Source organism: Ruditapes philippinarum, unplaced genomic scaffold (assembly GCF_026571515.1).
Source record: "Ruditapes philippinarum isolate M1 unplaced genomic scaffold, ASM2657151v2 ctg3383_1_1_1_1, whole genome shotgun sequence".
In the NCBI taxonomy this organism is placed as follows: Eukaryota; Metazoa; Mollusca; class Bivalvia; order Venerida; family Veneridae; genus Ruditapes; species Ruditapes philippinarum.
The window spans coordinates 27,690-53,652 of record NW_026853419.1 but is presented as its reverse complement, the minus strand read 5'-3'; the positions used below and the strand labels follow the sequence as shown (position 1 = coordinate 53,652).

Below are 25,963 nucleotides of genomic sequence, written 5' to 3'. Positions count from 1 at the left end.
TTGACCTTTAAAAGGGAAGGGCCCGGGGGACCAACATTTTCTTGTTGGGGTTTAAACGTTTCATTCATGGAGGGGGGTTGGGGAAACTTTTTGGGGCCGGGTTTTTGGGGGAAAATCAAACCAACTTGTAAAATTTATTTGAGGTGCAGACAAGCTTTTTTTTGGAAGACCATTTTTTGGGGGCATTTGATTTTTTAAAATTAAACCTTGACCTTTACCTACCCCACCCCAATTTTTTTGCGTATTGACACATTTTTTTAAATTATTGTGACCATTTGGGGCAAGGTTTTTTGGGGAAATTCGCCTCTTAATGCCCACAGTTAGGGGCCCCCGATCCACCTTTAACAAACATTCCCCTCAAGGGGGTTTTTCGAAAAAAAGGGGGGGAACGGGGGTCTACTTGCAAATATACAAATGACTTTTGGAAATTTATACATCAGAGGGGCAAAATTTTGACTCCCCACATGGGAGTTTTTTTTAACTTAAAATACCCAATCTAAAACTTTACCACTAAAATTAAAATTCTAAAGATTATTTCCAAAAAAATTTAAACATATATAACAAATTTGAAACCCAAAAACATACCAATACACTCAGATTCCAGTGATGCACCATCTGTCTCTGTTGTTTTGTCTGTACCGCAGCTAATACAAGATGTTTGCCATTTCGTTGGCTGATATTGACCTTTAGGACATGGAGCACAAACATTGTTTCCTTGTAGATATTGCCCGGCACTGCAGTTACCTGTGAAAGAAATTACACAAATATAAAAGTTCTTTATCTCCCTGGACTCAGTATCATCACATTTCATCAACAGTAATGAACTTTTTTTCTTCTTTTTTAACAAAAAAAAAGAAACAATAAAAAACACAGTATGGGTCATATGGGGACTTTCCAGCTTCACAGGTGTCTTTCCAGGCACAAATGAGCACCTGAGTAGAGCCAGTGACTGACGTTCAGCAAGCTAGCTGGATAGCTTCCTCACATGACAGCATCCAAAGTCCCTATCAGGATTGGAACCAACAGTGGTGAGGGACAAATGGTTTGAATGGTTAAAATAATGCCAGTGCCACATGGCAAAAACAGTAAAGAGGGGAAGAAAACAAGAGCTGTTGGTAGGACAGCAAGCTTGACTATTCTCAGTGCTCTATAGTAAAACAAGAGCCTGGACAATGTAGAATTTGGTATAATCCTGCCAAAATCCATGTACAGGCAGACTAGCTGACACATCTGAGTAGTCTGACCAGGCTCAATACTGGTGCTAGATCAATTACCAAATGTATGCATTCTGATAAAGAAAACCCTTAAATTTTCAAATGGACTGTTCCAATTTCAATGCCGGGGTAGTCCATTACACAAAATCAGCAGGTTAAAGGTTAAAAGTCAGGCAATATCATCCTGATTTGACTTACCAACAACACAGAGTGTTTCAGAGGTGGCTTGGTTACTTGCTGTAATGTATTCTGCGGGACAAAGAGTGCAGGGAGAAAACACATCATCATTGTTATCTTTAAAGTACCCTCTTTCACATCCTACACATTGTCCGTTGATCTTCTCAAAACCAGAGTTACAGTAGGCTGAAAAATGAGGATAAAGATTTTCACAACATCTAAATTTGGTGCAATTAAAAACTCCATTGTGGTTCAAATGTCTAAAAAAAAAATGAAATCCTGAATAAGATAACCTATATAGATATAGGCACAATAAAACAGAAAAATATACAAAAGAAAATACAAATACATGCTTTGATATTTAGCCCAATGAATTTCAGTTAGAAATGTTAATAAATAAACATTTTTTCATTTTTTTGTTGTTTTGCACAAGCAAAATGACCATTCTGGAAAGACAGAGTAATCAAATTATCTGCACACATGTTTTCCAGACCTTAATCAAATGGCACATACAAATCAATGGCACAAACATTTTGAAAAATACTATTTCCTGTAAAGTTTAAAAAAAAAATCTTTTGTGACCCTTGTCATTTTAACAGTGAGCTTGAAGATACAAAAAGGGAATAAAAATATATGTACAGTAAAAAGCCTTCCTCTCCAAAGAACTCTAATTTGAAATAAAATCATAAAATAATAATCTGATTAATGTTCTAACTCACTTTCACAGTCAGATTTTCTCGTGGAATTAACCATTCTTGTACTTGTGCCTGAGTCACATGGTAGACAATCCTTTTGGTAAGCATCTGGTTGGTACGTTCCTCTTGGACATGGGTCACATCCAGTATCCGTATCATCAATCTTTGTTCCAGCTGGGCATGTCCCTAATAAAATAACAAATTATAAATATATTTTTTTTGGTTTGGACATGTTCCAAATGAAAAAGAATCAAATATATTCTTTGTTTGGCCATTTTCCTAACAAAATATACTTACTTGTTCAGAATGAGACATTTATTTACCAATTCAAATAAAACATCACTGTAACCTGTCATGATTAATTTTTTAAGATAACATAAAGTTATGTACATGTACAAGTTAGAGAAACCTTAAGAACATTACTCCCAGCATTTGAACTTGTGACCTTGAGAATCAACCATTTAACCCTCGTCATGCTGAATTTGTTAAGAAGTTCTTCATCGCCTTTAGATTACATTACATTTAAAATTTGGAAATATCAAATTGGTTTTGGCAATGAAATATATTTTCAAAACATTCCGAATGCACAACAATTTGCATATTTTTGGGAGTACCCTTCCCTTTGTTGGGAAATTACTACATAAAAATCTTCTGCTCCAAGCTTCACTTTTTTTTTTATATTTTTTGGGTTTAAAACAGAAATGTGATTATGGCCCACATTCCCCGCTATTTTCCCGCCTTTACCTTTTGAAAGGGAAATCCCCATTCCCCCCCCAAAGCATTTTTTTTCAGGGACAAACAGGGGTCCGGAGTAATAAACCCGAAGGGTTTCCTTTTAAACAAAGCTGGTTTTGCTTCTCCCCATATTAAAAAGAAAAGTCTGTGACCAAATATTTTAACACACCCGGGAGTGGGGGGAAAGTCCCCTTGGGTGTCAGTATCTTTACAAAACCCAAACACAAAACAAACCCCCCAAACATTCATTATGCCTTTTAAAAAATTCCCCCCTAGCATGGTAAAAAAAAGGGGGAAAAAACCCCCATGAAAGTTTTCAAAGGCCCGATTTGGGCTGTTGATCCCCAAAAACAGCTGTGGTTTTAAAAGGCTTTTCACACTGTTTACATGCTTCAAACACTCCATCGTTGTTATTTTTGTAGAAACCTACTTTGCATGACCTACAAGAACCACTAATCATTTCCTGACCAGAGGGGCAATACACTGAAAAAAGAAATGAATAGAACATGGCATTTAAATATCTCTTTGTCAAAACAGCATATTTTTTAAGATTTATTTTTATATATTATCAAAATGATTAGTGTATGTTAAGGCACTGACAAATATACAGTTTAATTGGACTTAAAAGGGGCTCCACTGAGGCCTTAAGCCTTAAAACGTAAAATTTGAATTTCTTAATAGACACTTAAAACAGAAAGATTTGCAAAAAAATAATTCAAAATATGCCCAGAATTAAATTGAAAACCATATTTTGTGCTATCCTTGTCACAATATGAGATATAGAAATTTTCTATGTGTGGTCTCATTTAATATTCACTTACTTTCACAATCATTCGAAGACGTAGATGCTTCCTGTCTTGTACTGTAAGAAGCTTGGCACTGCTTACACTGGGTGCTATATTTCTCATCTTGGTAATAACCAAAAGTACAGTTGTCACACCCATTGTTCGCAGCATTCGCTGCGTAACCAGGCTGGCATTTGTCTGCAAAAATAACATTATAACATTATAAATGTGTAATTGAAAATAATTGTTTTTTAAGAACATCTTTACAGTACATTATTTTGTAACACCAATTTTGTTTGCAGAATTTGCAGCGTAACAAACCTGACCTTTGTCTGCAAAAAGTTACATTACAGACAAGAAAATAGAAATACTTGTTTGTTTGTAAAAAACATTTTTATTGTCACAAATACAGTAGCATAAGGATCCTGTTAATACTGACCACCAAATTGAAGATAACCTTAATATACCATTATTTCTATATTGTTGATTAGATTTAAGAATACTGAAACAGATTTGGTACCATATAAGTCAAGCCTGTGAACAAAGGTCATCTAAAGGAGAGATCAAAAATGGCCTTTATAGATAAGTGGTCTTTACTTGGAGGTTTTATTTAACCCTGAACATGCTGAATATTTTAAATTGACTTGTCCCACTTCCATTTTTGGGACGGTCCATTATCAATTTTAGGGATATCAATTTGAATATTTAAAATTTGTCAGCCAACAGTATAGAGCCTGGTCAGACTGCACCGATGTGCAGGCTGGCCTGGCTCTATACTGGTGGCAAAGGCTTAACATTGTCGGGTCCAGCACTTAAAGGGTTAATCAATGAACAGTTGTCAGAGTAGCCTTTATTTACAGGGTGATCTTTATTAAGAGGTGGTCTTTCACACAGGGTTGACTGTACATTGTAAGTACTTATTTTTGCATCTAGTATTTCTGCAGATAATACAGAACTTGAAGATTAAATATAAATAATCAATTATAATTTAAGTGCCAAAGTTACTACAAATATCAAAACAAAAGCATTTATTCGTTATCCTCTATATTTCATACAATCCAGGATGTCATTTGTTCCAGATCACAGGTCGTGATATTGTCCTGTACAACCATATGGTACTAGAAAAAAACCCAGATGAAAGAATTCCGTATATAATAAAAGAAGGTGTTTCCCGTTGGTGGAAGAAGGGAACTGTTTGTGTTCAGAGTAATAATGTTAAAATATGACCATTTTGATTTGTAATTTGGATTTCTTTCAACTATACAATGTTTTTGAAGATGGATTTAGAAATATTAGTAAGACAGTAGTTTTTCTGTTATATTCTCTACCGCTTTAAGCAAATTGGATGGTGAACTGCAAGACGTCATTAATATGTTAATGTTGCTGCAGAAATGAACTACTAAGTGGTTTAAGACCTATGTGCTGTAGCAAAAATTGCAGAATATCATGCCTGCAGGTATAAGTACTTTATAATCATAATACAGTATCATGGCTATTGTGAAGCTGTGATGGTCAAAAAAGACCTAAAGTACATGTCGGCCCTTGAAAAGAACCATTGGCTCTTAAAAAGAACCACTGGCCAATGACAGCAACCAGTTACACAGTTTGATAGCTTTCTGGCATGAAATATCTCATTTTGATTACAGAATGCAAACCCGAAGTGGCACATGAAAAACAATTTGAATGAAGTCAACAACCTGGCCATGAAGAACAATTATATTACCAAATTGAAGCCACAAGATAAACGCAAAACATTTTCAAATTAAAGCAACTTACAAATGGTACATTCAGCAGAGGATTTGGCTCCTGGAGTAGGTGATACTTTATTGCCGGGACAGGTGACACATGGTCCTTGTGGATCTACACTATTGTCCTTGTACTCTTCAACTGGGCAGATATCACAGGAACTCCCTGTGTCCACATTTACTTCAAATCCAGATGCACAATAATCTGAAAAGAAAATACAAATGTAGAAATGTGCAATAAATTGTGATAAAAAAAGAGCAATTATCTAGAAAGTAAAAAAATGCTTAAATTGGTTTCTTAAAGATTCTAGTCAAAGGAGAAAAAGACTATAGAACAAAAAGGCTTCAGACAATAAAGGTTCCAGATTAAAAAAACTATAGAGAAAAAAGGCTCTCGAGTTAAAAGACTCCAGATCAAAAAGAATCTAGAAAAAGAAGGCCCCAGAGTAATATTAAATACTCTCGGGCATGAAGGCCTTTGAGTAAGACAGCTCTATATAAAAAAAAACAAAAACAAAAAAAACAACAACAACAACAGCTTTTCTCAATTATGAAAAAGGGAGCTAACAAAAGCTCCAGTGTTTAAGGCATGCTTCAGTCTACGTATAAATGGTAATCAGATAATAATAGGTTATTACAATAATTAAAGTCAATTGCTAACAGTCATTTTATCTAATAGGAAAATTATTGTGTGTTAAGCTTAGTCAGTTATTGCAATGGGCTTGCTTTGTTTTTAGTTTTGGAGCATGCTCCAGTTTGGCTTCCATGTAAGCTTTTAAACATGTTCTGTTTTGGCTACAAAATCAGCTCAATTTTGGCTTTAAAACTTGTTCTGTTTTGGCTATGAAGCTTGTTCTGTTTTAACTACTGAACTCATTTTGACTCGGGGCCTTTTTACCCTTCCTTGCTGTAGCCGGTATCCGGCTACTTTCCCAAGCCGAATTACTAGTACCTTTTTTCAAAAAAAAAAAGCAGTCTAAAATTCCCCTTTTTACCAATATTTCCCCTTTTAAAGAAAAGAAAAATCAAAGAATAAAACTTTCTTGTTTAAAAAGAGATGAAATGAAAGTCAATAATTCAATTACCAACTAGAGGGATACATTGATTTCATAAAATTGATGATAACCAACAGCGTCAGTCTGAGTTTACAACTTTCTAAAAATAGCATGGGAAAACCCTGCTGTCTTATTTTTAAGAGCACATGTAATTTTTTTACGACAATTCAGCAACTGATTATCTATGTGGCTAATTATGTTAACAATGTCACAGAACATGAAGAAAATACAATTGAGATACGTTTGTAATTGTTTATTAAAAATTTGAGGAATTGATGCCCTTGTAAGTGCAAGAGAATCCAAGACATGTAAACCCTAGCAAGCCCATGTGTCCAAGTAGCACAACATGCCCAACTGTTTGAAATAGCCAGCCTAGCACAACAGTGCCAGTAATACAGTGGGAACTGATAATATTGTACCCTCTGAATCAAACAAAGAACCCTCATATGACCTACGTAGATTTTCTATAATTAGGGAATATGAGTTAATATAAAGTGGGAATAAATTGATCTGGAAAAAAATGCCTGTAACTTATGTTGGACAGAAAGCTTAATGCTATAGTAAACATTAAATGTGTGGAGGAAAATATGCAAAATAAATTATTATATTCCCCCCAAATGTGTGAAAATATCATATTTTCACCAAATGTGTGAAAATCACACATTTTTTCCCCACAAAAAGGGCTACGGTGCCTTCCCCAAAACTAATGAAAAGGCCGAGTGACTTTAAAGTTTGTTTTGACTTTAAAATTGTTCTGTTTTAACTTCAAAACTTGGTCTGTACTGTGTTTGTATCTAATTCAATTTTGACTTTTGAACTCATCTCAATTTTTCTCCTACTTTGGAATTGTCTGCAGTTTTTTCAGGAGATTTCAAAATAAAAATAAATAGAATTTTATCATTCCATAAAATTAAGTTTGGATAAAAAGGCACAGCGTTTAGTGCCATGCAAAACAAGTTTCTACTACAAAGACATGATTGGCAAGTTATTGTTTTGACTAGTTCCTGAATATTAATAATCTTTCTCTTACACAAGCACTGTGATTGTAATGAAGATCCTGTAGATGCTGTTCTCCAATTTGCTTCATTACCACAGCTTAAACAGGTCGTCTGCCGTATCTTGTCCTGGTATGTATTCAAAGGGCAAGGCTTACATGTATTTGTATCTGTATCTCTATAATTACCAGCGGAGCAATCAGCTGTTGTAAAAGTAAGAAATACAATTTAAAGTGATAATTTGTATCATACTAGAAAACTTCTTTGTATAGTTGGTATTGTGTCCACAAATTGCAAGAAGGTGTTAAGTTGTTCTTAAAATGTGCAAAGAGGTTGATAATAGCCTGTCTTGCTAAACAAGGATATCTGTAACAGTGGCTTATTGTACAGTTCTGTTGTCATGTCATATTGACAATGCTATAGGCAATGCTTTCCAGCTTATTTTGGAACTAAAGTCTTATCCCCGAACCTGTTACTGTTCCTGTAGTGACTTGTCCAGCAAACAAAATTGGGCCTGTCCATTATCAGTTTTAAGGATATCAAAATACATCAAAATACAAATTAGACTCTAGTCAGCCAACAGTATCGAGCCTGGTCAGACTGCACAGATGTGCAAGTTGAACAGGCTCTATACAGGAGGTACAGGCTTATCCCTTTTAGTTCCAACAGATGCTATATCATTGAAAACCGTTTCAGACATTTTCTTTTAAGACAACTGACCTTTAACATGCTAGACATTATGCTCCGATAATAAGATTCTATTCAACGAGTTCAATGAATTTAGTATGAAATCTACACTGTCATTCAATATGATTTATTTTTACCACTGAACCAATCTGCATTAAAACAAACCACTCAGGCCAGATTGAAAGATTGATGGACTTGAAAACATTATTCCCAATTCTTATGAGCCGTGTCACGACAAAACCAACATAATGGGTTTGTGAACAGCATGGATCCAGACCAGCCTGCGCATCTGTGCAGTCTTATCAGGATCCATGATGTTCGCTATAAGATTCTTTACTTGATATAGGGTTTATTAGCAAACAGCATGGATCCTGATCAGATGTACTGCGCGGATGCGCAGGCTGGTCTGGATCCATGCTGGACGCAAACCCATTATGTTGGTTTTGTCATGACGCGGCTCAATTATATACTACAGAGGAATATCATAGAAATTGTACCTATGTTGCAGTCAGCTAGCTTCTTTGCTCCTTTTGTTGCCGTTATGAATCCGTTGCCACAATCCACACATGTTCGGCCTAGATCAGCATCTCTATATTGCCCTATCTCACAAAGGTCACACCCACCATTGTTATTCAACTCTGACCCACTTTCACATGAAACTGTAAAAATAATACATAATCGGAAATCCTCTTTTGTATTTGTACAATGGATACACGACAAATTTTTTTTTCTTAATCCAAAGTAATAAAATATGCTTATCATACTCTCTTTCTCTAAATAGCATCATAACATCAATGGAACACTTCACCGCTGGTTCAGAATCATTGGATCTATATTTTAAAAAGTCAATGACAAAACCAACATAATGGGTTTGCGACCAGCATGGATCCAGACCTGCCTGCGCATCCGCACAGTACATCTGATCAGGATCCATGCTGTTCGCTTACAAACCCTATAGCAATTAGAGAAACTGATAGCGAACAGCATGGATCCTGATCAGCGCGGATGCGCAGACTGGTCTGGATGCATGCTGGTCGCAAGCGCATTACATGTATGTTGGTTTTGTCATGACGCGGCTTAATTGTTTTTTCTGGGTTTTTTTCTAAGTAACATGATGAAATTTTAATAAGGTTAAACACCTGTTTTGAAGTATACCAGACCAAATCATAAAATAGCAATTTGACTGTTAACTGCAATACTTTAGCAGCTTGAAATATATAATCCTGGTTGTACTATCTACCAGGAATGTAAACCTTACCAGGCCCACCATCATATAATACTGAAAAAGTCTAGGATAAAATAGTTAAAACTACCATTTTTCAACAAAATTAATGATTTTCCAAAAGAAATTTTAACTCTAAATCAACAAGCAATTATCATAGTATTCCAAGCAATCCCCTACCGGTTAGAACCCCATCAACATTCTGAAGGGCCATTGGCCATTCACTAATGTTTCAATTTATTTTTCTCTATTTCAGGTAAATTTGTTGGAAAAGTTCTTTAAGAGTGATTACAGGAAACAGTTTTTATGAACAGATACACAGACGGACTGAAGGACACTCTAAAGTTAATATTTGAAACATCCCTGTTACCAAAATATAACATTTTTAAAAGCAAAATTCTTAAAGAGGAGATAACTTGAATTAAAGATGCAATTTCATAAAAATTTTCAGCTCTTTTTGACTTAATCACAAAAATTGTTATATTTGCCATGTTTTAAGCCTATTTGTTGCCAAGGCAACCAATATTTTTTTTAAAATAGGAAGAAAAGATAAGGCATGCATAATCTCCAGACTGCCATCAACCCATATATGTCAAGTTTCATAAAAATATTTCCAGTACTTTTTGAGTTATCACTGGATTCAGTTTATGTGTAAAATTTTCCATATTTTCAGTCTATTTGTTGCCATAGCAACCAGAATTTTCAACATAGGAAGAAAAGAAAAAGACGTGCATAATCTCCAGACTGCCATCTACCCATATTACAAGTTTCATAAAAATATTTCTATTACTTTTGCGTTAACACTGGATCCAGTTTATGTGTAAAATTTGCCATATTTTCAGTCTATTTGTTGCCATAGCAAACAGAATTTTCAACATAGGAAGAAAAGAAAAAGACGTGCATAATCTCCAGACTGCCATCTACCCATATTTCAAGTTTCATAAAAATATTTCCAGTACTTTTTGCGTTATCACTGGATCCAGTTTATGTGTAAAATTTGCCATATTTTCAGCCTATTTGTTGCCATAGCAACCAGAATTTTCAACATAGGAAGAAATGAAAAAGACGTGCATAATCTCCATACTGCCATCTATCCATATATCAAGTTTCATAAAAATATTTTATACTTTTCAAGTTATCACGGGATCCAGTTTTGTGGACTGACGGACTGACAGACAGACAGACAGACAGACAGACAGACGGACGGACAGACAGACGGACGGAGGGTAAACCTAAAGTCCCCTCCGGTAAACCGGTAGGGGACTAAAAAGATATTTCTGTAAATAACCTCATATGAGTGGCAGCCATCTTATTTTCATGTACTTAACACTGGGAATGACTCTAAAACAATCAGTAAAAAGTTAAAAACATATGTAAATGGTCGATTACTGCTAATGATACAACAGTAAAGTTTTATTCAATATTAATCAATTATTACACAGTAATGAAAAGGGTAAACATTTGATAAGCATTTGCACACACATTCAAAATGTCATGTTGGGTCCAAATCGTTAGTGAATACTAATGGTTTTGATGCGGGGGGGAAAAACAAGAGAATATCTGGACATTCCGGGTACAAAGTACCCTCCCGGTATAAAGTACATTGAGGATAACCCTTAGCCTGCAGACACAACAGTTTTAACACATAGTACTAGTGCAGGCCAAGATCACGGAGTCCATACTCTCGTACTCTCGGTGCCTGAAAGGGCGGATGGACCCTCATAAAGCCTAGAACACAGACCAAGATCAACTGGCATATCCCAGCTGTATGACCATGGTCTGCACTGTTCACTATTCATTCTGTTAATATTTTGAAAATTTCCCTAGAAATGACAAATGGTTTAGTCCAAACTGAAAGTTGGGCAAGTCCACTTAAGATATTTAGGATGGTAAGGGTTTAATAACTTACCTGAACATTGTTGTTTGGAAGTTGCGCCAGTTTCTTTTGTCGTCTCTCCAGCGTTACATCCTTTACATCTGAACTGACCTACTTCATCCTGGTAGTAGCCAATAGGGCAGAGCTGACAATTGTTCCTGTCATTGTCAAAGTATTGTCCAATTGGGCAAGATGCTTGTAAACAGAACAAAACAAATGCTTTATCAATGTCAGATTTTACTCAAAACATTATAACTTCTTAAAAAGAACAAAAAATTAAAGACAGGAGAAAACACAACAACAACAACAAAACAACATTTTAAAGTATATTTAGAGACAGCAGGTAGATTGGGAGATTTGAGGTCCTGGTCACATATATATTGTTTTTCAAGATTTAGGCATAAAGTTTATACAGATTTCTGTCCATTGTTTCAATCAGAACTATGCATTGTGACACGATAATCCACCTTTCACAATCAAGCTCTTTTTGTATCATTTTACAAAAATAATTAGTCAAACAGCCCTAAATAAGTCAAAATGGTATGCCTAATTTACCAATATTTTACATTTCTATGCAGTCCCGCATGAATGTTTTAATGCTTAACTTAAATATCTGAAATCGATCTTCAAATCATTGTAATAAACATGATTCATATGCAATTCCAACTAAAATAAATACATTCCAGTCACCAAAAAATTGCTAAGAAAAAAATAGTTATACCAGTATTAAATTTTTTTTATGGAAAGCAGAAACAAGAGTCACAGTGCAACCTCTGTAGAAAGACCCTCTGTTAAGCAATAACCTCATTATAACTACCATATTCATCTTGTTTACATTAAACTTCACAATAAACTCGTAATATCTGTTTAACGAAAAACGTAAATCGACCTAATGGCTAAATATAAAACTTTACCAAATGTGTATGATGAATTGATTAACGCATTCCCCTTCCGTAACAACAGCATTATTCGACATTTTTAATGTTTTATACATTTGCATTCTGTAAAGTTTTAAGCTTAGCCATAAGGTGATTCTGTCGCTGATTACATTAGAATTTGAAATAAGTATACAGACTCCGTAAGAATTTGAATGAAATAAGTATACAGACTATGTCAAAGATTATACATTAAAATTATGAAAAATATAAACAAAATGTAATTAAATAAAGCCAGTTTTTCTGAAATAGACCAGTAGATATTAAATTTGAGTCATATAATTGAAGTTTTTGATTTTAATGATTTTTTCTGTCAAAATGCAGGGCAAGTATATTTTGTGAAGGGCTAGTAAATTTTGAAAAATTCTGCGAGGCCTGAATTTAAAACACTCAAGACCAACAATTTTCAACAAAATCCAAAATTTATATATAGTCACATACTTTTGCAGCTCGATGATGAAAATTCTCCACTCAGTTCAGTTGTGAGTCCAGTTGTACACTGTTTACAGCTTGACGCGCCACTTAAGTCTTGATAAGATCCAAGTGGGCAGTCGTCGCAGATAGCAGTTGTGTTGGTGCTGTCCGTGTACCGGAAATAGTTACCTGGTCCACACTCAACTGAAATGTTGTAACAAGTTACAATTTAAACTCTGAAATGCATGCTCTATGATTTGTTGTATTACACATTTAGGATGAAATATTTTTACAGCTATTGTCATCAATTTTTATAATTTGAGGGCTGATCCCAAAACTGTTGCAAGTCTTTCTTTATAAGTCACTGTAGTTTTGCAGTCAACACTCGAGTTGAAAAAACTACTTTACATGATATTTCCGATGCAGGATAAAAATACATTTGCATTGAAAACCGGAATAAAAAAATGTTTTCTTTTTACTTACTACACTGTCCATCTCTGAGAACTTCACCAGCTGGGCATTTCTCTGTCATAACTATCTCAAAATTCTCTTTCAGGAAATTCAAATTTGGGATTGTGTCCTGAAAGTAGCAAAAAATACAAAACTAGAATTCAAAGATTTAAAAAAAAAAAAGCAACACACATATTCGGACTATTATTGGGATGTTAGTGGGTTAATTCATATACATGTATAACTTCAAAGTACACATTGCTTAAAATTACTAATCATGTATGATTTACAAGAAAAAGACAAGGATCTATGACCTTGACCTACAAAATTATAAGCAAATGAACAATTTTTATTAACTTTGGAAACACCAATTTTGTTTGTTGAGTTTTCCATGGCAACAATACTGTAAAGGTCATATGATACATCTCCAGCTTTACTAGTGAAGAAAGTCCTTGGTGCAATTTTTTTAACACATGAACCTGCAGGCACCTAGTTAGAATCATCAATGTTCTATAAGCTGACTAGATAGCTGCCTCACATGAAACAACCCAAAGTCCTTGGCAGGATTTGAACCCAAAGTGGAGAGGGGCAAGTGGTTAAGTAAAAGTATAAGCAGATGAAAATATTATGACATTCAATAACTTTGACCTACAAAAATAACACAAAAAAAACAATTTATTTCTTATCATCAACATTATACCAAAATACAAATGTACAATTATTAGAGTATTGTAAATTTCTGATATAGTGTCTGACATACATGTATGCTTAAAATCGTAACTTAATCTTAATGTGATTTGACAAGTTCATCTAAAATATTTAGCATGGTAAGGTTTAAAATTTGCATCAATACTTACAAAGTTCAGAACTCCAGCCCCAAGGATAAAGTAGGTCAAGAACTCTTGGGAAGAAATAGTTTCACCATCGAAGTTAACTCTGAAAATAATATAAAATGATTTGTAACATTAAAACGAAAATTTAAAGCATAAATGAAGTTCAAAGCTCTTCCCAAAAATGAAAAACAGCATTTCTAAGCAATAACTCCAAGCTTTTGAATAAATCTCTCGATTGCCATATAAATACACTTCTATACACCTTCGATTGCCGTATATATATTTCTTTTCGCCCTGGACTGCCGTATATATATTCTTATTCGCCATATTCTTATACCTTCTTTAGGGCATTTATAACACATAGATCTTTTTGTAATTTATATGACAGAGTAATTATCCGGACTTTGCAGGAACCCATTTCTGCATGAATAAAGTGAAGGGCTATCTGTCATTTAGAAACAAGTTCCACTTTAAATAGTGAACAAGAACTGCATGCTTATTAGAGTTTGAATATCTTCTATAGTTTTTGAGAAATTAACCTAAATAAAGTCCATAAAACTCTAAGTAAAATTTGGTATGTAACACCTTTTAACCTGGGAAGCCTATAATCATGTTGATGCAATATATAAAGCAACCCTCACAGATAACCCCTTTGCAAGCATGTGAAATGAAGCAATGACATAATTATATCTTTACAATTTATGAAGCTTGTACATGTATATAAATTGTAAATAAATTGAGATTTAAGGTCAAATTGTAGGCAAAACATATTGACATGCCAAAGCAGTATATTTAGAAAGTTCCTTTAGGAACACACATTTCATACGATAAAAACCTGCCAACACACATTTAATATGATAAAAATCTGCCAACACACATCTAATATGATAAAAATCTGCCAACACACATCTAATATGATAAAAATCAGCTAAAACACATTTCATAATGATAACTAGAAATGTGTCCATAGGACACGGGTGCCCCCACTGCACCACTATTCTGTCAATCTGATGACCCTAGGTCAAATATTTTTTGAAAACTAAAAATCTTTTACTAAGTAAAGGGCAAGAACTTTACAAATAATGAATAAATCCACAAGCAAACCCCAAGGTGCATAAGTACACATACTAACCAACATTCTTGTAAACTTTCAAGCCTACAAGTGAAATACTTTTTGAGCTATGCATGAAAATTGCAAATTTATACTACTGTAAGTCAAGGGCAATTACACTAACAAAACTGAAAAAAAATCCACATGCAAAGTCCCAGGTGCATAGCTTCACAGTGATGTGAATCATTATTACTGTAATTTAGTGATGTTGATCATTATTCCTGTAAAGTTGGTTGATTCTAACTCAAGCACTCAAGGAACAAGTAACAACATAATGAAAAGGTTTTTACTAAGTCAAGGGAAATAAGTCTACAAATACTGGATAAATCCACAAGTGAAACCCCAGGTGCACAACTACATATGCTGAGCAACCTTCCCGTAAGGTTTAATGACTCTATGTCAAATCCTTTTTGAGTTACATGCGACACAAGTTGAAAATTGCAAAAATTTTCTAAGTCAAGGACAATAACTCTAAAATTACTAAATAAATCCACACGAAAATACCCAGGTGCACAACTGCACATGCTGATCAACATTCCTGTTAAGTTTCATGACTCTAGGTCAAACAATTTTTGAGTTACGTACGACACAAAAGCAAAAGAGAACGGATGGACAGAAGGACGGACAAGGGTAAATCTAAATGCCCGCCACTAAAGTGGGGGCACAAAAATTGGCTAACACACATATGATATGATAAAAATCGGCTAACACACATTTCATATGATAAAAATCTGCGGATCAGTAACAATTTTATCATGATTTTCTTACCTTGAATCAATTAACGGGAGAGTGATCTCTAACAGGAAGTTAGATAAAGACGACGTCTGCCGCTTTCTACGTTTCCCCGAATTTATTGTCTGACAAGTAGTTAATACAGTAATATCCGTACAGTCTGCCTGCTGACAAAACTGGCCAGTGAATAGATCCTTCATTTTACGGAATTCCTCGTATGTGCGAACTCGTATATTCGTCTGGGCTGCATCACACGCAGCAGTCAATATTCTGTAGTTAACACGAATATATGCTTGCACCTTTGGTATCGGTTTGATAACTGGAATCGAATATAGAATTTATACATGAATAAAATCTTGATTTTTAGGAAAAATGATTAAAAGTTAATGAAACTTTGGCATAAATAAACAGCACTAATGCTGACCTACATATGGTAATAAACCCTTTTAAATGATAATAAAAAGATAATTCTGCAGCAGAATATGACTGGATAAACTTTCTACTGTCACTATTTTTGGCATTTGGAAATGATTTACGATAAATGTAGTCAAAATGTATTGACTCGCAAAAGCTAGATTTTGAGATATGTATGTTCTGGGTCAGACTCTCACCACTTTGTAGAGGAGAGATATTGCCCATACATAAAATAGCACAATATCTCATTGCGTAGTACAATTAGTTGGACTAAGCTAAATGTGTAAGTTTATCTATTTCAATTATGCTTATATCTTGTTGTAGCTTATAACTAACGCAACAGCCCATATGATGATAATACATGTAATAATACATGTAAGGTATGAAATATGATATAATATAATTTGCTAGTATTTAACATTACTGAGCAAATAATAACTTTTCAACTTAATGATTTCTTTTATTTTTTATTGGGTTTTATACCAATCAGAATGTCCTATTCTATCTTTAAACTTCTGCATGTGATAATAATTTTTAACTAGACATGAAAAAGTACTGAAAACATATTAAATTGGTAAAGAACGTTGTAATCATCAATACATACGTCCACATGATGGATATCTAAAACGTCTAAATGGTTTATCTGCATTCCAAAAACCGGTTGGTCCGCAGGTGAACAGATCTGGATGAGCACGATCAATTCCGTAAGTTACTGTGTTCGGATTATTGCAAGATATCATGCAGTTTCTGCGGCCATCCACTGTATTGCACACCTGCGTACCGCCTCTTGGGTCAGGATTAGCATCACATCGCCCAGCTAGAATATAAACATAACACCATATTTCACATGTACTATATGCAAATAAAAAGTAGATAAAAGGTACAAAAAAAAACAAATTTTTTTCAATTATTTGTACATTATTTACATGTGTATTGTAATTCCTATCAGTTATTCCATACAAATCATTACCATCTGATAATCATCTGAGTTGTGTCGCCTTTCTGAAATAATGTTCCGTACACAATATCCACCAAGTCACGTTACAATGACACAAGACTGACAAGTACTTGAACTATTCCACTAACAGCTGTGTACCAATATCCTGTTTACAAGTCTGTTGATTTTCTTATCTGCTTCTGTTCAGCAAATCAACAAATTTATACTACCAGGTGCTCGTACAAAATATAAGAGGCATGAGGGGGTGCCTGAGTAAACCCACTGACCTTCCATTAGCTAGCCATTTTTTTTTAAGACACTGTGTAAACCTAGAGTGTGTGGAATTTGGCGCAGCAATATCTTTTCTGTGTGTACTCGAACAAGGTTTTTTTACAAATAAAAAGAGACTGTATTGTAACAATCAGTAATTTCAAATATCAAATTTGAGCATAATATAACAAAACATAAGCTCTCACCATTCACATAAACTGTAAAATGACAGTAGGCTTTATTGTTGGCACCATCTATCCCTATGTAGGTGTTTCTGTAGATTCCCCACGTAAATGAACTTCCTGTAAATGAAAGAAAAATTATATTTTGTCAAAATAGAAAAAAAACTATGTCCTTCATCATCATCATCATCTCAAGTAATTGCATCACTCCGCAAGGAGTATACTTGCAATAACAAAAGAAGAAGAAAATAATAGACCTCATAAACTTAAATAAGACATTACCATAATTAGTTAATAAATTTCAGCTTACACATTAGAACAGGTGTACAAAAAAATATTATATAAATTGTATCAAAAGTTCCAAAATACATGTAGTCTGTATCAGTATCTTTTGTGGTCATCGGAGGAGCTATTAAGTGATACTGACCTGGGGGACGACTTGGCCTGGTTACACTGACATCGCTACTAAATTCTGGTTCATCCCAGGTAACTGTAGTAATTCGATCCTCAGAATAAATGACCTTGTCTCCAGGACAGCTGATGACCAAGGGATGTTGTGAGGTTGCTAAAATATGAACAGGAATCTTAAGTCAAACAAAACAATTTAAATCATTAATGGCAATGCAAGCCTTAGAAACACAAGATATGTTGCATGTGTTATACTAAAAAATACAAACATTTTTGCTTTGATAAATTAAAATATGTGTACATTCAATATAAAAATAAATCAACTTCACAAATATACTGAAATAGGTGGGCTAAAAAACAATATGATAAAATTAGTTTTTCACTCTGTTTTTTACAACAAAGGAGCCATTTCATTCTCCAAAATCTTTGACCCCCTTACTTTGTATAATAGACATGTCTTGCTTTTATTGTGGAAGAGTCCATTTACAATTACAGTGGAACCTGTCTAATCCGAACACGTCTGGACCAGAAGAAAAGTTCGGATTTGAAAGGTTTCCGGATTAGAAGGCTTTTTACATGTTTGTTCATGTGATTGGCAGAATAGTTCAAGGAAAGAAAACAGGAATGCATTTGAAATTGCAATATATACATATTTTATTTTTGCAATATCTTATTGTTCATTTTAATACATGTGAATACAAAAATAAATAAACATAAATAATTATGTAAAAATGTTTTGTCCTCAAGTTAACCTAAGATGTTAAAATGTTAAACAGGAGGCTGAGACATGATTAAATATTTGTACCAGCATTTGTCAATTGATGTTTACTCTTATCCGATTCAGCGATTATCCGAATTCACTCACAGTTTCCATTAATTTCCGTTACTTAATCATGTGTCATTGAATTCATTACAAAAGATTAAAAGATATTTGTATTGCATTGTATCAAAATATTTAATGTAGGTGACGGAAAACAACCAATTAAGCAATTATAGTAGATATCAAGGCAAGCTAAGTGTAATTTGAAAATGGATATCCCTTAAAATTCAAATAGACTGCCCTAAATTGAAAACCGGGCAGATTCAGGAGGTAAAGAGTTAAGTGTGATTGGAAAACCTAAAGTGCCAATCGATGTATTACACTAAGCACCAGCAAGAGCCACAAGGTTTATGCTAGTTGGATAACTTCTAAACATGGGAGCTAGACCTCAAAGATTTAAAACGTTAATCACACTAAACTTTTGTACAGATTGCTTTTTTGTTCTACTCTTACGTCTGCTTCTTGAAACTAACCAGAACTAATGTCATATGATGTATGAATCATGATCGTGACCCAAGTGATGCTCAAACCTAAGATCCCTTGACTTACTATTTAACCATAAGACCTTCACTATGCTTTTTAAATTTACCTCTGTAGGAACTACAGGCTGGGTTTCTGTTCAGAACATTACAAGGTTGACCATTAGCCTCAGAAGGTGTCATCTTCCCCACGCCATTTTCATACACATACTCGTTCCATGCAAGGAGGAGGTAATTCAAATCTCCAAACACGTATCGTGGATTGATGAAAATCGTAGGTATGTCCCCTACACTGCCATCACCCGGGCCTTCGAAAGACAGCATTCGTGTGTACCAGTTAACCTGGCTGATGTAACCACGGAAACCTTTGCCATTTTCAGTACATCTCCTTTCATCATTGTCAAATTCACATCCCAGCACAATCCAATGTCTGAAACTATATATTTATATAATAATTAGTATTATTCCTAACAGAAGTTTACGGTAATTGCCAAATATTCACTTACATGGTAGTCAAGAAATTTCATCTGCAACATTTGTAGGGGGCACTAATATCAGAAAGGGGAGGGGAGCTTTAATTGGAAACATTATACAGTTTACCTACAGACATTATGTAATCTTAATAGTTATACACTAACAGATACATCACACCAATCTGCTACTAGCAGAGACAAATCTGCTAAATTCAGCAATGAGAATTTATTTTATTTATGGTATTGAATAAGTCTACTTAATGACTTTTTTTCACAACCAACACCCCCCCCCCCCCCTCAAATGCATGTTAACTTGAAATACAAACAACAAATGATTGGAAACATGTAAACTTTTAATGTATTTTTAGTAACGTTGTTTTCTTAAAGTACCGCACATTTTATACCCTTTAAGGGTATACTAGGTATGTAATTTTAATCATGGAGAATGTGATGATATCACAGAAACCAATTGAATTATCAAAAGTATTGAAGTCATGTTACATTCGTGATGACCTATACTGTGTCGATGTGACATAAAACCCAAACAAACAAACAAACATCCTATTTCCTAAATTAACAAAGTTAGTTTTACAATCTGGTTAAAAACACTCATCATTTTTCAGTTTTATTACCTAACATCTGGCATGACCAGTCCTTGATCAGTCACTGAATCATGTGGTATAGTGTCGAGATACAGACTTGCTACACCTTTGATCATGTCGCATGTTAACGCCACTAAATGCCAGTTTCCGTCATTGACTACGGCTGCACGACCGTATTGTAACAGTACATGATCAGAATTGGGTTGATTAATATAAATCTTTACACCCCTCTCCTCAAATTCCATAAATCTATCTGCATCTTCAAAACGATCTCTGTTGAAAATATAAAAATTCATTTTGAACGATATGTCAGAAATCTTGTCAGTGCCAAAAAAAGTTCTTTCAACTTCAATTAAACACTTTTCCATGCTTACTGACGTGTAAACAGGGCTGTGAATATCTTAGATCTTTACCCCATTACTTACCCTTATCTACTTTCCCTTATAAAATAACAATAACAAAGGAAACAGAAAACAAATGTTAGGAAATAAGGTGATTGTATCAAAACTTGCGCCGCCATTGACTCCTGTGCGCCTCCTGTGCTCATTATTATTTGTAAGCTGTATTCCAAAGCAATAAACTGATAATAAAAGTATCACATGGGGCATTAACGCTAGTCTGTTAATAACAAATTTTAATAAATATTCTAAGTTAAAAAGGGGCATAACTCTTAGAAATATTGCTTTCAGGATAATAATCCTTGTCTTACAACCGATCTCTGTCCTAATAATCGAGTGTTGTAGTTTCATGTTGATAGTTTTGATATACCACTGAATAGGCCGATTTTGACAAAGCCCTAGTTTATTTTAGCATAAGAGACCAGCTAATTATCACACATGATTTTTGATTATCAAATGAATGCTTCTGAAGTTATGTACACAGTCAGTACAAGTGTTAGAATAAAGTATATGCCAGTATCCATGGTAAATTGTTTCGATGCTAATTATAGTCATAATTGACGTACTTGTTATGTACAATCCGTGCTAATAATCACATGGTCTGACAACTTAAAAAAGTGACATGAAATTGTCGTAAAACCAGGTTTGCTGTGACTGTGAAAAAAAAAGCAACAACATAGGCCAGAATTTGGCAAACACAAGCTGTCAGTAGGACAGCATGCTCAACTATACTTAATGCTTCATAGAAAATCATGTGCCAAGATAATGAAGAAAATTCTAAGTTAAAAACACCAAGAATTCTGTCAAAATCCATAAATGAGTTATGGGCCTTTGTAAGTAACCTCCTATTATTCTCTCAAAGAAGTGTGTGAAGTTTCAACCTATTCAGATTAGTTGTTTCTGAAATACCAACTTTCACACAAAAACTTAACAAAAGTGTGATTCCGACGACAACCTTTAGGTGAGTACAAAAGCTCTCTCTATTTTTCAAATAGGGACCTAAAAATAGGAAAAAACACAAAAGCCCTGACTACATACACCATACCACTTAATGACAAACTCTGTGAGTTTGGTTGTAATTTATAAAAAAATGTATGAGTTAAAAGACATGTCTGGCTGTACGTCAACATTCACAAAACATCAGGTTGGAGGTCTCTTTATCACAGGGTGAGAAAAATTTGCAGCCTGACCATGACTAGAATTCATGGCCATCTGAATAATGTTTGGCAACTCTACTAACCCACTTACACATTTTCTCCCTTTATTGATGAAAAATTATAAACTGTAACATTTTTAATTTGAAAACCTGATTGAAAACTCAAATATCATAATAATCATGATGTTTTACTGCCACCATCACTTTAGTTCTAAAAGTAAAAGCAAAACCATACCCGACAATCACTTTAGTTCTAAAAGTAAAAGCAAAACCATACCCGACAAACTGTGTCATGTACACCCCTGTGTCTCCACTTGTGGAATATCTCACCCATAGTGTTACTGAGATATAGTTCACATTGGTAACTTGGATATAATATGGAATCCATGCAAAGCCATACCCTCGAGGATGATAGAAAGACAGGTCGTAGTTAACGTCAACATCTATGAATAAAAGAAAAATAATAATGACAAAATAATAACTGATCTAACGCTTTACTGTGTATAATTAGGAACACAAATCTTTGATAGCAGTTCAAACACCAGGTTCAAGAACACACCTATTTTATTCAAAATACAGTTTGACATTTTTTAAGTGTATAAAGCTATATATTGCTCGGCTGTAGGTCACACAATTATTGTTTGAATTTTGAAAAGGAAAACTTCAAAAAACAATTATGAAAGAAATCTGTTTGTATATTTTGTTCCAAAACATTTTACCCTGTTTATAACAATATTCATATTTATACCATTTATGTTATTATTTACATTGAATTTGGTCACACAGGTTCCTGCAGGAAAAATTCTTGTACATGTTTTCTTGAATAATGAACAAGAATAATTGACAATAATAAGTGCAAAAACAAAACACTTTATTTGGACATACCTTTTAGACAATTGGTACCAGTTTTTCGTAGTGGGCATCGGCAGTAGTAGGTATTAACTCCATCAAAACAAGTGCCGCCGTTAGGGCATGTTACAGCAGGGCAGTCATTTACCTCATTTTCACAGTTAGTTCCCTCATAGCCTGGAACAAGAGATAAATGAGCCGTGTCACAACAAAACCAACATAATGGGTTTGCGACCAGCATGGATCAAGACCAGCCTGCGCATCCGCGCAGGCTGAACAGGATCCATGCTGTTCGCTTACAGACCCTATAACAAGTAAAAAAACTGATAGCGAACAGCATGGATCCTGGTCAGACTGTGTGGATGCGCAGGCTGATCTGGATCCATGCTGGTTGCAAACGCATTATGTTGGTTTTGTCGTGACACGGCTCATTAATGTAAATTCATGTAATTGTTATAATGGTTTCTACTAGTAGTAGTGGTGTTGTATTTTATTGGTAGTTTACCCTTGGTATCACGGCACTAAGCCACTTTGAATTTACCAGAGCACAGTTTAGCTACAACATCATTCCTGGGCATGTTGGCAACCAGTTTACCAGTACTAGTTGCCTCCACTTTCTCAAGGAACTGATAACTTCTGAACATGCCAGAGCAAAGGTATAAAGCAAATGATTCAATCACAACAAAAATGACTTGCACCATCTGGGACTCAAATCAGGGTCGCCCGATTCAAAGTCTGACACTCTAACTATTGAGCTAGCCTAATGGTTATGGTTTCTTCTAATACACTTTGTAATAATATACATAACAATTTTAAGACTTTCCTTTTCATTCTCTCCCCAAAATTTTTTTCCTGATAACAAAATTTCTTCAAAAGCAAATACAATGTATGATTAAATTTAAAAAATCCCTATATAAATTATGATACATTCGCTTGTAACAGACAATTAAACTTTTAAAAATTTTCCAATAAAAAGCAGCATTAACCATAGATTTTAAAATTGTCATCTTAGTGAGCTCCCTTTTTTAAAAACTTAGAAAAAAATGTTGGTTATTTTAAAAAGAGGTGCATGGGACATTTGAAAATAATGTTTAAGAAAAGTACACAATATTAATATTTTCAATATCGTGGATCTAACTTATTGTAGATCTATTTGTAGAGCAAAATCTTAATATTATTTTTAGTTTGCATATCACAAAAATAATGAACTTCACTAACTTCCTGGGTTTAAAATTTCAGACAAAACCTTATCTGCCTCAGTTTGAATTACACATATTTTCTGATCAAGGGAAATAATTCTACCCAGACTGATTTTTTTTTCCTTCAGAGGAACACATAATGTAGTGGATCATTTAAGAAAACATCGTATGACTCACCGTCTTTACATGTACATGTGTATCCTGTATTTGTCACAGAACACATGGCATCATTCTTACATGGGTTTGTCATTCCACAGTAATCAACGAGGGTTTGGCAACCGTCTTCAGTGTATTCTGAAAAAATGAAGAATAATTAGATTTTTAAAGGCCCATTATTCCTCAGAAAATTATTGACATTTCTCAAAAGATTTTGATATATTTTCAAAAAAGGATTATTCATTGGCCAATTTTCACCCTATACCAACTTCTGCTTCTATTGCTTTCCAGCAATTTAAACCATTATAGTGATTGACTATTTTGTATGGAAGTCAAAATACTACTTTGTTTACATTTTGCTAATTTTATTAACAATCATTTTACATTCAATGCTACTATCTTCCAAGTGATAATCATCATGATTTTTAACTTATAAACCACATGTTTATTCTTTCTAAAGAAAGAAACATTTATTTGTTTCTGAGGAATAATATACCTTTTAAAAAATCATATTATATAACAATGTTCAAAATAAAAAGTAGTCCAAAGAAGCAAGAAACAGTTGATTTTTTCTCCTTGACCAATTAGTATTTCTAATTTACAATGACATTCACTTAGAAACTAGAGAAACTTGCCTCTACATTATAATCCTAATTTTAATGGCTGCTATAAACTATCTTATGTTGAATTTATATCTCAAGTATTAAAGGCCCATTATGCCTTAGAAATGTTATCAATTTTATTTCTCACAAAAAAATTCTAAATCTTTGGTATCTTATCACTGTTACCAAAAATTACTCACTTGCCATTTATAAAAAATTATGGTTTTTCTTGATATAAAATTATAAAATATTTCAAATGTCAATTGCAAAACATATTTTATTTAAACAAAAGTTGCTGTATTTAATTGTATGCCTGAATACTCAAAAAGCATACTGACATATTGTACATATTTGCTTACAAAAACTGAACTTAAACATTGACTAAAATTAAGCAATAACAAATGGTCCATTGTATAAAACAAAACTTACTAGTTGGGCATCTACACATCATAGAGGTATCATAAGAGCACTGGCCACCATTTTGACACTTGTTGTAGTCCCGGCATGGACTTCGAACATTTTCACAATTTGACCCAAATCTGTTGGCATCACATCTGGTTAACAGCAAAAATAAAGAGTAATTGACCATTTGATTTTAGAAATAATAATCTCTTAAACAGGCCTTCAAAAGTGTCTTATTGTTGTTTTTTGTCCTTTTTTTCTGTAAATGGACCCATTCCCGAAGACTAGAAGTTGTGCCATTTTCAAAGTAGTGTCAAAATTTACAATTTGGCTTCTTTCCAAGTTTATTAATTTCTGTATTAATGTTCATCATTTACATCCAGAATAATATAAAAAGACCAAAAAAATATTAACAAAAATATATAGAACTGATAAAGAAATATTGGGGATTAAATATGAAATCAATTATGACAATTTAGAATTTTAACTTACTTGCAGCTATAGTCATTAAAGATGTTATAACAGGTTCCCTGACATCTTCCTCCCGTCACTTGGTCATTGCACTTTTTCACTGCGGTCTCACAGTTTATTCCTTGCCAACCATTAATGCAAGCACATGTGTAACCACCAATTCTACCATTACAGGTACCACCATGCTGACATGGATCACTTTCGCAATAATCTATTTCAATCTGAAGCGGAAAAAAAAAAACAGCAATAAAAATTCCACATTTTATAAGTATTAAGATACTCCAGATTTTGGTACTTCACTGACTTTTGTCTAAATCTATATATCTTATTTCTGTATCTTGAATATCACACTTTTAAATCTTCTTGTTTATATCTGTATCTCACATCTAAATCTTATATCATCTTGTTTATATCTATATCCCACTTCTTAACCTTATATCTTATTGTTTATATCGATAATCTATATCCCACTTCTAAATCTTTA

General features: G+C 33.9%; 1 protein-coding gene across 1 annotated transcript in view; it reads right to left on the bottom strand.

Annotated features, from left to right (window-relative positions):
* LOC132736824 (uncharacterized) overlaps positions 1-25,963 on the bottom strand; it is a 71,067-nt gene that overhangs the window by 17,971 nt on the left and 27,133 nt on the right. Inside the window, exons 18-40 of the mRNA XM_060724039.1 lie at positions 25,501-25,700; positions 25,036-25,160; positions 24,026-24,142; positions 22,686-22,826; positions 22,078-22,243; positions 20,277-20,519; positions 19,282-19,607; positions 17,892-18,029; positions 17,489-17,584; positions 16,680-16,892; positions 15,698-15,980; positions 13,843-13,921; positions 13,019-13,115; positions 12,563-12,739; positions 11,220-11,381; positions 8,586-8,747; positions 7,437-7,604; positions 5,383-5,556; positions 3,643-3,804; positions 3,146-3,304; positions 2,111-2,272; positions 1,413-1,577; positions 586-744 (exon numbers count right to left, since the gene is read on the bottom strand). Of these exons, the coding sequence (XP_060580022.1) occupies positions 586-744; positions 1,413-1,577; positions 2,111-2,272; positions 3,146-3,304; positions 3,643-3,804; positions 5,383-5,556; positions 7,437-7,604; positions 8,586-8,747; positions 11,220-11,381; positions 12,563-12,739; positions 13,019-13,115; positions 13,843-13,921; positions 15,698-15,980; positions 16,680-16,892; positions 17,489-17,584; positions 17,892-18,029; positions 19,282-19,607; positions 20,277-20,519; positions 22,078-22,243; positions 22,686-22,826; positions 24,026-24,142; positions 25,036-25,160; positions 25,501-25,700 (3,874 nt within the window). The remainder of the gene's footprint in view (positions 1-585; positions 745-1,412; positions 1,578-2,110; positions 2,273-3,145; positions 3,305-3,642; positions 3,805-5,382; positions 5,557-7,436; positions 7,605-8,585; positions 8,748-11,219; positions 11,382-12,562; positions 12,740-13,018; positions 13,116-13,842; positions 13,922-15,697; positions 15,981-16,679; positions 16,893-17,488; positions 17,585-17,891; positions 18,030-19,281; positions 19,608-20,276; positions 20,520-22,077; positions 22,244-22,685; positions 22,827-24,025; positions 24,143-25,035; positions 25,161-25,500; positions 25,701-25,963) is intronic.